Here is a 14,017-nt window from a genome sequence, read left to right on the forward strand (position 1 = left end):
GCTCACCCCCTAAAGAAGACATGGGAAAATCTTAATCTTTTTTAAGATCTGACCTCGTAAATCATAAGACAAATGAAATAAGAAAAAACAAAGGAGAGATCATAGCCAGCAGTAGTACATAGAGTATCATGCCACGGATTTCATCACAGTCTTACCTTTAGCACGCTGGTAAGCAGCGTTTGAGATGATGTTAATCGATAGTCGATAACCGATAATCAATGATCAATCAGCTATGAATATTTAATTGGATTCTAAAAATAATGATCACGGACTCTCATGTTCAAGTGTGTGTGTGTGTGGGGGTGTATACCCCCCTCGCATGTTGGTGCTCGCAATTGCTGAGGACGGCTTTTTACCCCTAAAGAAGACATGGGAAAACTCAAACTTATTGGGAATCCCATGTCTTCTTTAGGGTAGGTGCCGTTAATTTCTGGAATAGCCCAATAGTAGTCTGTTCATATTGTGTGCATGTATCATGGATTGGCAGTGGTGTGTTGATGCTTGGCTGATCACACCTTCACATAAATATAACATAATATAATAATATTGTTTTGTTATGTTTTGTGCATGGCGACCCTGAAAAAAAAAACAGGTTTCTGTTTTACTTCACCGAGTTCAGGGAATGTTCAGCCTGAGACTATTAAATATAAATAGTTATAAATAAATAAAACAATTATTGTAATATATTACTTACATATATTTATTTTCTATAAATTTTGTATATTTATTTAAATAAAAGAATCATTTTAGGTGAGATAATATTATATACCAATTGTAAATCACATTGATGGGTAGAAGATGTTCTAATAACATTCACATTTTCAAAAATTTGCTAAAAACATTTTGACATAATGTTATTTAACTTAAAGTTTTGACAAAATATTTTACAAAAATGTTTCCAAAAAATATTTTACAATAACATTTTGACAACATTTTAAAAATTGCTGTAGTGTTTTTTCATATAAAATGTTTAAAAAATGTTTTTCTAACCATTATCAACATTTAAATGTCATTGAAACATTTTGACCAAAGCCAAATTGTCCTAAATAGCATGTTTATCACGTTTTAAAAACATTTTTTTGACTTAAATTTAATTTCAGAAATGTCTTTGCACTCCATGTTGCGAGGATTAATATCAAGTGCTATCAAACCAAGACGTCATTTGTTGCATAAGAATTGTATACAGAGATCTCTCCAAGATGGCTGCCATAAGAATCTCCAAAGGAACGTCCGGCTAGTGTCATCATACAAAGGTGCACCTTCTCCTGTACATCACAATGTGAAACGGCAACATTTTGTAAGTATTTTACACCAGATTCCAAGTTGAATCAGTGCTAAACTGTTGCAATGCCATTTACCAAAATTGTTAGTGACTTTCAGCCATTTAGAAGTTATAAACCATATTGAGTGAGTTTTGATAAAAGCAATAAAAGAAGAGATTCCATTTATTATGGAAATGATAATGTCTGATGTGTTTTGATCAGTACACTTAGTGACTTAGCTCCACAATTCGAACCTATTTGGACATGCCAAGGTCTTTCCTTATTTCAAGAAACTCCTTGTAGAACCCACCTTAAGCTAAATATCTGCAAAGATTTGCCAAACAACTTACACGGGCTCCTTTGCCTTACTGTAAATGTGTTTTTGGTTGTGTTTTTATGCCTCCACCCTTATGCCTCCACCGGAGGTATTATGTTTCCTGGTTGTCCGTCTGTCCGTCCGTCCATCTGTCTGTCCGTCCGAGCTTGCGAGTGCAATTTCTCGGAACTGGTAAGGAGTATAGTGATGCAATTTGGTGGAGGGGTGGCAATTGGCGATCTCCAAATTTTAGTAGGTTTTCGTCGCAAAATATGGTAATTAAGTCCCTAATTTGCATAATTTATGCATATCAAGCAAAATAACCTTGTGCACAGATTATCTGGAGATCTGTACGAGTTACAGTGATGAAACTTGCTGGAGAGTAGCGCAGCCAGAGGTTCTTGACCTGATTTGCTTTTCTGCGCAAAATTTGCATACTCGCTAGGTCATTTGAGGTCATCCAGGGTCAAATCGCCATATATTGTTGCAGGTTCATAAAATTGGGTGGGAACGACTACTGTAGGAAGAAAAAAATGTCAAGGTCATTTTGGGGTCATCCAAGGTCAAATTGCAATAGATTGTCGCAGGTTCATGAAATTTTGTGGGGATGACCACTGAAACAAGCCAAAAATGTCAAGGTCATTTTGGGGTCATCTGGGGTCAAATCGCTATAGACTGCTGCAGGTTCATGAAATTTGGTGGGAACAGCCACCTTAGTGAGGCAAAGAATGTGAAGCTCATTTTGGGGTCAAGTGAAATTGCACTGGTTAAAATGATGGGCGTCAAGGTGGAGGCATTGCGGCCGACGCTTTGCGTCGAGAACCGAGCAGGTCGAGAACCGCGAAATTCTAGTTTTAAAATAAAATGCTAGAGTTAACAAATATCACATGCAAATAGAAACTGCCCTCCTCTGAAAATCCGACCAAGAATGAAGGGTCGGTGCCCTTATTTACAAGTGGGATTTTAACAGGAGGGCATTATGTGCCATTAGGTGAATGTTTATGGGATATCATTAATGCATGCATTTCTGTTTCTGTTTATTTGACAGGGAGTAAGTACATTAGATGCAAGCAGTGATCCAGCTAATGCAACAAATGCACAATTAGAAATGGACTCACAGAGTAATTCACTGCAAATATCATGGTCAGATGGTTTTAGGAGCAGGTAAGGAAGGCCCTAAACATAATAAAAATAAAATGTAAATAAATGTAGATATTTATATAGCGCTTTATGCCGTAAACAGCCTCAAAGCGCTTTACATTTATTCCGCCATCATTGGAATATGTCCGAACCACATTTGCAGCCTACAAATGGCGCAGCGTTCATCAGTACAACGACTGTGACTACCCCTAACAGCTTCCCATTGCACCTGGGTGGGGTGAGGCAAAGCACCTTGCCCAAGGGCGCAACAGGGTGGTTGGACGGGGACTCAAACCAATGCACGTCTAGCAAGCTCTCAGAATGAGTCCAAGGCCGTAACCACTGTGCCACCGTGTCCTCAATGTATTGTCCTACAACCTCCCAAGAAAAATAAATGACAGTGATTTCACTTTTCTCTTCATGATCAGGATTGTTGACTGCTAAGAGCCCATATACATAAACTATTGCAAGTATGCAATGGTATAATTGGTATTACACTGTGTAGAATGGTGTATTGCAATGAAATTGGTATTCTGTGCAACACTGCAATGCTTTATTCCAATCTGAGTGCCATTTATAGCACACCTCACTTCCTAACCTTGTTACCAAGTGCAATTTATTAGCACAACTGACGGCCCACATTACATTTCCAGAAGAGTGATTTGTAGCATACCTGTTATTTTCAAAACTCAACCCCTGTATATCAAAACTTGGACCTTTATGTTGAAGACTACTATGGCTAGCACACAGAGCATTAACTATAAAAGGAGATATGAGTTGCATTAGTCTGGAGCACAACAATACTATGTGTATCCTGTGTACACAATTAAACAAGATCTCTTTATTGGATTCCTTTTCAGATATCACAGTATCTGGTTAAGAAATCACTGTCAGTGTGCATCATGTAAGCAGCTGCATAGTGGACAGAAACTAATAGAACAACATGACATCCCACGACCATGCACCCTGAAATCAACTCAAATACAAGGTGAGTGTGTGTAGGGTTAAGGTTAGAAATCACTGAATCATATTACTTTTGTAGTCAGTTCTGTTTGGATACTTTGGACTTATTTGGACTTATTGCTTTCCTCCCTCGGATCCTGGGAACCTTGGAGCTAGCAGCCGTTTCACCCTGGAAGTCCATATGCCTCTGTTTGTGACCATACTCCTTGCATTGTAGATTGATGTAATCCCAAGTTCTTGGCAGCTACTTTTTATGTTGTCAAGCCAGCGCTTTGGGGGTCTACCTCTAGGCCTGTGTCCAGGTATTCTACCTTCAAGGGCATGTTTAGGGTATCTGTCCTTTGGCATCCGTACGATATGTCCAAAGTAGAACAGTTGTTTGGCTTTGATTTTGTCTATTATTGTTTGGATACGCAAACATTTAATACTATTCATCCTTGTGTGTTTTTCTGTAGATGGAACTCATTTACAAATCAGTTGGAAAGAAACAGCTCATGAAGGACTGATATCACTGGAATTCTTAAGAGAAAATAGTTATGGGAATGATGCAATAGATGCAGCAGCCGGTCTACGAGACAATGTATTCTTTAAGGTAATCATAATATGTTGCCAAAAAGGTACACTTTTTGCAAGTGCAAAAAACCCAGGTTTTTTATGCTTTTTCAGTCAAAATTTAAATTAGGTTCTTTATGCTTTCTTGGTCAAAACATTTGGGGAAAATGTCCTATAAAGTCCACTTGTTCAAAATCAGCCCCAGCATGTTGTATATCAATTAGATGCCCAAGTTGCTAAAACATTTTCATCCAAATGAAATATAAATGCCTCGCATTATTTAACCCATTTGAGTTGTCATATTTTTCATACAATTGGTTACAAGGAAGAACCTGGGAGGGAGGGGGTAACTCAAGTTTGGTTTGGGTAGGGATGTGCTGAGAAGTTGCATGGGGACCCATGGCTGTACCATTTGTCCAAGAAAAACTGACCCATCGCTAAACCAAAAGTTTTGGCCAAATTGAACAAAAATTGGTGGAGTTTTTATAACTTTCACAAAATCTTTCACAAATTACAAAAATTGTGGCTACTGTGAGGCCATTATTGCATCTATATCGGTCACTAAATTTGAAAAGCAATTACTTGTATATCGAACAGAAATTGATAGCATTCACCAGCGTCAAATCGCTACCGGTTGTCTTCAAGGCAACTTTCTAGCGACATGGCTGGCTGTGAACACTGACAGCATTTAACAGTCGACACAAGCATTGTGCATAAGGTTGTCATCTGCATTTGATATAAGTTAGTGGCAGTCTATCAATCCACATCACCCCATTTTGTATGTGTGGGTGCAATTTTTCAAAACATGTAGTAAAAAATAATATAGGCTTGTGCTTATCACAGTTAACCTCTGACCTCTGACCTTTTCAGGGACCCATAGAAGAATTTGATTATAAAGATATCTCATCCTGCAAGAAATCATTTTTCAGGTAAGAAAAAATGCTACAAAAGTTATTGTGGCTGTAAAAGATTACACAACTCTATGAAACTGAAGCTCTTTATATTATGTCACTGTGAAACAGGTGTACCTGAGTACTTCAAAATGATAGCTTGTTAATTATTACCACCTGGTTAAGTGTTAATTTATGATTAAATCAAAGGTTAAAATTTAATGAGGAAGTATTTATTGTTGGTTGAATATTGATTGTAAAATGCAGATGTTTGTAATCTGCACCCTCTGATTTTTTGAGAACAGTCATACTCAACAAAATAAAGCACAACTGGTGATAATCTTAATGTAAACTACCCAGTCAACATTTTCTATTTCTAAAAAAAGAACGTTACAAAAGTTATGTAAATGGTTTTTAATGAAAAACTTTATGAAACTAAATTTGTGATTTTTGGCCCCCACATATATGTGGGGCTTATGTTATTGCACAAATGGTTGTTTGCTTGTTTGTTTGTTTGTTTGTTTGGCTGTCCGGGGACGGAAGCAAATTCATTAATCCACTTTGCAGCTCCAATGCAATGGCCGTTCAACTTCAAACTTGGTACGGCGATAGGGTATGGTGGCCTCATGTACTGTATAGTTTTGTGTCACATTATTTGCATATTTATGAATATTAATGAGCGCATTTGCATATTTTGCCTACATTTCCGTTAATCCACTCTGCAGCTCAAACGCAATCACCTATCAATTTCAAACTTGGTACAGTAATAGTATATGGTGGCCTTATGTGCTGTATACTTTTGTGTCACATTGTTTGCATATTTATGAATATTAATGAGCTCATTTGCATATTTTGCCTACAGTGTCATTATGCAATCACCGATTAACTTCAAACCTGGAACGGTGATAGGATATGGTGGCCTGATGTGCTGAATAGTTTTGTGTCATTTTATTTGCACATTTATGAATATTAATGAGCTCATTTGCATATTTTGCCTACATTTCCATTAATCCACTCTCCAGCTTAGACGCAATCACCAATCAACTTCAAATTTGGTATTGTGATAGTATATGGTGGCCTCATGTGGTGATTAGTTTTGTGTCATGTTATTTGGGACAGCTATCGGCTAATGGACTTCCAAATTGATAGTGTCACAGAGTATGATGAACTCTGGTATTGTATCAGTTTGTGTTACAAAATGTGTATATGTACAAATATTTGCAACCTTATTCCCATATTTTGACTAACATTTTATTAGCAGATTTATCAAGGTCAATATTCTTTACATTTACCAACCTTTGTTGTGGGGCTATCTTAATTACGAATCGCATAATTCTAGTTTTAAATATGTCATAAAAGTTATATGTTTCACTAAAAAGTTACAAAATTATATGAAACAAGCATTTTTATATCACCACTTTTTGTCAGGCTTTCACATATGTACTAGAATACTGTGTACTTTAAAATGGTGTTTGGTAATGCCAAGGCCACATGCATGTTAGTGTATTTTATGATTTGCTAGAAATTTACATTTATGTGTTTTTGGTAATATTTATGGACTATTTTTCAAATTAAGAGAATTTTTTTCAGCAAGGCTTATGAAACAGCTGGAAAGCAGATTTGTTTTATTTCATTTATTCACTGATTTAATATCATTAAAAAATCCAGTAAGTATCCTATATAAACACAGCCAAAAAAGGTCTCCAGTAGTTCCATCCCCATTTACTCAGAGTCTGATGAGTTTATGGCAAAATAATTTATATAATAGTTTTCTATACACTTTCCTTCAAAGGTTGATACCAAATTTGATATCAAAAGTTTAATCATCGTGAGCATAGAAACCGTTGTTTGGAAATTCGCGCAATTTAAAAAATGACATAGGGAATTGTATCACGTAGCAGAGCTAGCGTGAGTGCCAAGAATTACGTAGAATAGGCCCATGTCAAAATGCAAATCAAATACCCCGCTATTTCAATTGTGCGCAGGCAAGTGTGCAATGATTCCTGTACGGCAAGGGCTATTTTACGGGGGGAAAGACACTGCACGTTGATTTGTTGGTTACTTCTGCCTCGATGCCCAAGCAAGTTGTGCATGTGCAAGAGGGAGGGGGGCTCGAGGGGTGTATTCCACCTCATGACATGTTGTGGGGGGATGGCCATCGCCTCGAGGTCGTTTAACAATTCATCAACCAAGTGCTTGGTGGGGAGGCTCATACCGTATTTATCAATCTGTCCCAATCCTTGCCTGCCATACTGTACTTTTATCTTGTTAATGTTTATATTCCGTATCCTTAGGTATCAAAAATTGATCCCCATTGTGTTTGTATCTGGTTCACGTTACATTTCTTATTTAAAAAATACTTTTCTAATGATATTCTTATTAAGTATAATATTGTTATGTAATCAGCAAAGAGAATAAATTGGAACATCCTTCATGCATTTATTATAGTTCATATACAATAAAAGAGTTTTACCGTCCGTTGGGGTACACCTATGAGGTAGAAAGGATAGAGTGCCCTGCTCGCCGAATCTGTGAAGCAGGTTTGGGTCCCGGTTTGGGTGCTGAATAAATACACAAAGTTGAACAAATCATGTATTAAAACGCATTAAATTTCCCAGTATACCATTGTTTTTATCCAAAAATTGCTGAATTATAAAGGCAAGCACGCCTGAATCTGGTATATCACCAGTGTTGCCACGCTAGAACAACTCTACCACTTTACAAGATTTCGCCTTCAGTGGTCATGGTGGTAGAGTTGTTTAGCGTCCGCATGGCAACTGTGGGCGAATGAATTAGATTTAGGAGCGTGCCTGCCTTTATTATTCAGCAATTTTTGATAAAAAAATGGTACACATAAAGTTGAATATGCTAAAACAAGTAATTTATTTAATTCTATTAATCCATACATGCTAGAGTAAATTCAGTTCCCATTTTAGTTGCATTTGATGCTGATTTTGTTAGGTCCCTTCATTTCATAATGGCGTATTCAGTGTGTGATTGTCAATGAAACGGCAACGTACCAGTTCGAGCTCAGCGATCTATGTTTTTCTACGTCATTGGGTACACCACAATTTATATTCTAAAATTAAAGCTTAAAAATTAAATTTACGATGTTACCAATTACGTAATATCGTCGTAAGGACAACTTGTTGTTGTTTCTAAGAATATTTTCCATGATTGGTTGCACGATTAAGATTATTTCAAATGATAAACATGTTAACCAACTGTTCGTCGTTTGACCAACATTCTCACTATTTTGTGATGTGACTTTTTTTCTGCCATAACTAAATAGCTACATAAAACGTATACTCTTTGAAAGTGCATACTTATCACCCGATTCTTGTTGTCATTTTTTTTGAAACTTATCGATAGAACACGATGAAAGTACACACCTGGTTCGCTAAATGCGAAGTTAACGATTAAAAAATGTTAATCAGAATGCAAAAACAGATAAAAACTCTGCAAAGTTACACAAAATGCACACAGGTGCCTACAATTTATTTACTATTTACAAGGGTGGGTTTTCTTTAAATGGAAATCAATTACATTTACATGTCATTATTTTTATTAGCCACAGCTTGATGAAAGTACACACCTGGTTCACAAAGGCAGGGTTAAACTCCAATTCAGTGATCTCAGTGAGAGTTTTAACAAATGTGACCGTACACAACGAATCAGCCGTAATGTTGACCCGGTCAATTTTGTTTTATTTCGTGTTTAGAAAATATATATCACAGGCTTTAAAAATTGTATATTATTTGACTTCAAACCATATCCAGAAGCGTGGTTATGGTTTGTTGAACTCTGTTTCTTCAACAAAATGTACATGTTTTTCGGTTCTACATGTGTCTCCTTTTCCACATTGCTGGTAATAAATATCAAATAGTCATAATTGGCGGTTATTTCAAATCATCCCCAAGTCAACGAGGTTCACGAATGTCCTCTTATTGTTAATTGGACAAAATGCTTTGTAACCCACCACTTGAACAGGATTTAGCCAAAGTCTAGAGCTATTTAAGGATTCTATAGAAATAGTTAGAAGCTTGTGTATCCTCTTCAGCAATAGGATTATTGGTTGGTTTATATGGTGTTTGACTGGCCCTATCAAATGAGATACATGTCGCACCAAATTGAGGTACTTATGAATACGACCTTCACGCACATTTTACACTGTAAATCAGAATACAATTTGCAGACTTTACGGCACATTAGTAGTATAAAACCAAAAATTATAATTGTGTATTAATAAAAAAAAAAAAAAACCTGAGAGTACATCAGAAATATCGAATTGCATTTTGAATATGATGAATGTCTTCTGATACCAAATAATTTTGATTGTCTGAAATTTGCAATACAATGAAAAAATTTAGGGCAAATTATCAACAATTGATATTTTTGAAATATTTGACATTTAACAGTCCAAATATATAAATATAATGATATGTACTTAAAGTGTATGTAGCTGGGATGAAAAGTCGACCATCAATTAAAAATGTTAATCTTTCATATTGAAGATATACATTTTTCCCCAAAAGGACTCAATTTTTTAAGTGTTTTGGGGAAAAATCTATATCTTCAATACGAAAGGTCAAAATGTTCATATGATGGATGGCTTTTCATCCCAGCTACATACACTTTAAGTACATATCATTAGATTTATACAATTTACTACAAGGACTCTTATATTTCAAAAATACCAATTTTTAATCATTTGCCATAAAATTTGTATTATATCGCGAATTTCAAAAAATCAAAACTATATGATATCAGAAGGACATACCTCGTATTGGAAATGCAATTCAATACGTCTGATGTGCTCTCAGGTTCCATGAAAAATACTGTGCAAAGGTGGGTGACCCAGCCCTTAGGTGGTGAAATATTACAGATTCTAGCAGCCTATATTAAAACATCTGTGACACTATAACAAAGGTGCAAAAATATGAATTTTGAGGATTTTTACGATCCACCGGATGAGAAAATCACTGATTAACGATTAAAGTATGTTAATCATAATGCAAAAACGAATGAAAACTGTGCAAAGTTGCATAAAATGCACACATCGCCTACAATTTCATGAAATTTCAATCTCTGTAAAATGTTGATAAGAAAATAAAATCTTTGGTTTTATTTAGAAAGATAGATTTTCATTTAAAATTTCAATCCATTTAATTGAATTGTAAGTTTTGTATCAGCTGCATCGGGATGAAAGTACACTGTAGCTGGTTTACTGATACCGAGTTAAATGGTATTATGGTTTAATGTTAATAAGAATGCAAAAAACGCATACAAACTCATACAAAGCATAAAACACACCTTTTGCCATTTTGCCCCGTTTTTCCAAAGTCCTGAGTGATAGAAAAATTGGGGAGAAAAGGCATTACCAGAGGCATAAGGCAATATTTGCTTGATTTTTTCTCTCGTTTGACTGCATGCACAAATTAAACTTTTTGGAGAGAATTTTTGACTCGACCAGTTTTGCTTTAAGGAGGAACCAGCAAATACACAAATGTTTTTAAAACGTTATAATTTATAAACGCGATTTAGTTTTTGTCAAAATGTTTAAAAACATTTAAATGTCGGGTTATATAAAGGACCTGCAATACGTTTTATACCCTCTATATGACCCGACATTTAAGCGTTTTCTGTAAAGCGTTTTGTGTATGATGGAACTGCTTTAATTTCCTGGTCATTATTGTGCTTAAAACTTGAATAGTATAGAAATAATTTTAAGCACGGATTTTTAATTCTCACTGCATGGATTTTTAATTCTCACTGCATGGATTTTTATTCTCACTGCACGAACGTGCCAGGAGGCATGTTAAAATAGCCCCTGCTGTACGGGTTGCTTCAGGCCACATAATAAGCTGATACCATGCATTGGATTTTGCGTGGTCAATTGTAATTTGTCATTTTTAAATTGCACGAATTTCCAAACAACGGCTCCTATGCTCATGATGATTAAAGTTTTTATATCAAATTTGGTATCAACGTTTGAAGGAAAGTGTATAGAAAACTATTATATAAATTATTTTGCCATAAACTCATCAGACTCTGATTAAATGGGGATGGAACTACTAGAGACTTTCTTTTTTGGCTGTGTTTATTTAATTTCCACCCAAAATTGTTTTTATTTTTTAAAGTTGCTTAAAGTACTAATTGTCAGAGATTAAAAAGCTGAAGAGAAGATATTATAGTAAATTGGTGTAAACCTTTGATGAGAGGTTACTTCCATGCCAGATGTTAACATGGCAGACCTCACAATATGTACGACGCATATATGACTGAATTAACAATACGTAAGACACTTAAAAGTACACATACTACGTGTCATAGGTGCATTGTCAACATTGTGGATGTATGCTAGGGCGGGCGAGTTAGCGCAGCGGTAGTTCCCTCGCTTTGCACCACTGAGGTCCCGGGTTCAAGCCCCGGCGCGGCCCAAGGACTCATGTGCACTTGGTTTATCCCGATTCCATGCTCGCTCTCGCAGTTTTTCTCCGGGATCTCCAGTTTCCTCCTGCTTTCAAAATATCGGTGATTAGTTGTTTGGCTATCAAAAACTTCCTTCACCCAATGGAATTTGGGGAGCTGCATAGATAATTGGTGGATGTTACAATCTAAATGCGGATAGGTTTGCGCCAAGTTCGGCTGCAACCAGCCTACATGTAGTTGATGCGATCTGATTGTGATAATTCACCATGGCAGCGAAATTACATCGCTTTGATCCCCTAAGATCCGGAAAAGGCGCTATATAAAACACCGAAATTTATTTATTTATTTATTAGCTCATTGCGTAATGCAATGAACTATAGGCATGGTCCTGATTTCTGTATGTTTTTTTCTTTCTCTTGCTACATCGTTTGAGCAATGGATCTGGTAATTTGAGGCGGCGATCTTTGCATGATCGTTCATGATTGTTACTTATTTAGCTAGGAAAATTCGGACGGAAAGTGTCATTTTTGGAGCATTTTGTTACAAAATTTTTTACCAAATTTCATGGAATAGTCTCCTATGCAGACTGTTTGTGATGCTTTTCATATTACAAACACTGTACAAACTCCTTGATCTGGCGATTTTGTAAAAGAGATGTTGAACTTTACTGCTTCAGTGCGGCTACAATGTTTGCTTTTCAGTGTTGCTTTGCCTTACATTCGGTAAGTCAATAGATAAAGCACCAGTTGGGCTCGTGCTGTCTATAGGCCCCTACTTCTGTGCGGAGCCATGAGCAATTAGTGTCTCAAATTCTCCCAATTTGTGCATATTCGGAACTACTGAGTAAATAAAATGAGAGCTAATACACTAATTAGGACAGGCAAACATGTTGCAAAAGTTGTAACAATATTGAGAAGGCCAATATCTTCAATAGCTACCCTATAGACATTTGACAATTTCTGCATTTTATATTGTACATAATCTTAAAATAAAGCACCTGGCAGCTATTGCATAAACCCTAGATATGTGTTTTTACAATTTTGAGTATAAGAGATAAAGTACACATTAGAGGTTTAGGGCAAGAAAACCCATAGGGATAGCAAGCATACAGAGAAAATATCTTACCCTTCCCAGAATCCTTTGCAACATAATACATCCCCTCATTCCAACAAATGCTCCCATTACTTTGTACAGGTTTCATTTTTTTTCATTTTGAGAATAGACTGGCTGAACAAGGGTCGCTAGTCAAGAATTAAACATATTTTGCAAGATCTGGATGTGCTCTGTTTACTGAGCTATATTTTGTCGACCGTGGCACAACATAGCAAATCAGTACAGAATATTGAAATGGAAGAAATGCATTATGGGAAGTGTAAGATAAATTCTCTGGCTAGCATAATATAGCATAATATATCCACCACAATGGTTCTAGTTTTTCAATTAACTCATTTAATGCTACAACATTTAATGGTTTATTGGTCTTGCACAGATCATGTACACTGTAAATATAAACCCAGAAATGCAAGGAAAATCAATTGACTATTAGCATGAAAGAAATTAATGCCCAGACTCTGTGTGTTTTTAACATATTAACACCTACTTGTTCTAAGGTCAAGTTGTTGTATCAATATCAATAAAATGACTGAGCAAACACAGATAATGGAATTATGTGTGGAGCAAATACCCTTAGGCCAAAAAAAAAAAGTTGTTTGTTTGTCCTCCACCGCCCGCTCTTCTGATTAAGGCCTGACCAATATTTTTTTTATATTTTTTTTAAATATGTAAAATTCAATTTTTTTTTCGATTTGGAGTTTCTCTGGACCAAGCTAGAGCTAAATGCTAAGATCTTTCATGGTTTAAAATTAAAAAAAGCCCCTCCAAAAACATTTTGTGTCTTCAATATGCAAAGTTATAACTCCATGTCATGAACACAAATTATTGGGTTTTTTATAAGTCACCATGAATGATTGTAGCATTTAGCTCTAGCAAGGTCCAGGAATACGTCAAATCCGAAGAAAAAAAATCTGCCCGCCCGCACGTCCTCTTTCAAAGCAAACAAACAATTATTTTTTTTGGCCTGAATTCCAAACAGTAGATGATCATACAATCTGATTAAAAAAAGTAAACTCATGTTTAAAGGGCTGTAACTACAGATCTATAATAGGCTGTAAATGAAAATAGCATTAAAAAGAGCAAATTCTACATGTTTCCATAAAAAAAAGAATTGATGTAACTGCTCACAGCAGACCCAAGTTATACTTGATTGAATAACACCACCCATATTTAGCAGCAAACAAAGTACACAGGTTCACTTCCCACATACATAGTGTATAAAACATTACATAGCAAAATTACATCTAATATTTAGGCATTATTTAATGACCTCACCCATTTCCAACCCAACTATCAATTTCTTGTGTGAACTGTGGAATGTCTATTTATTGAAATGTTATAAATATTTA

At 35.8% G+C, this 14,017-nt stretch overlaps 1 protein-coding gene across 2 annotated transcripts in view; it reads left to right on the forward strand.

Moving 5' to 3' along the window:
• The window catches only part of LOC140152463 (2-(trimethylamino)ethylphosphonate dioxygenase-like), a 42,270-nt gene that overhangs the window by 11,929 nt on the left and 16,324 nt on the right, over nucleotides 1–14,017 (forward strand). For both annotated transcript variants that reach the window (XM_072174781.1, XM_072174782.1), the window contains exons 3-7: nucleotides 1,101–1,297; nucleotides 2,627–2,742; nucleotides 3,579–3,706; nucleotides 4,137–4,273; nucleotides 5,104–5,162. In XM_072174781.1, the coding sequence (XP_072030882.1) occupies nucleotides 1,103–1,297; nucleotides 2,627–2,742; nucleotides 3,579–3,706; nucleotides 4,137–4,273; nucleotides 5,104–5,162 (635 nt within the window). In that variant the 5' untranslated portion in view covers nucleotides 1,101–1,102. The remainder of the gene's footprint in view (nucleotides 1–1,100; nucleotides 1,298–2,626; nucleotides 2,743–3,578; nucleotides 3,707–4,136; nucleotides 4,274–5,103; nucleotides 5,163–14,017) is intronic.

Source organism: Amphiura filiformis, chromosome 5 (genome assembly GCF_039555335.1).
Source record: "Amphiura filiformis chromosome 5, Afil_fr2py, whole genome shotgun sequence".
Lineage (NCBI taxonomy): Eukaryota > Metazoa > Echinodermata > Ophiuroidea > Amphilepidida > Amphiuridae > Amphiura > Amphiura filiformis.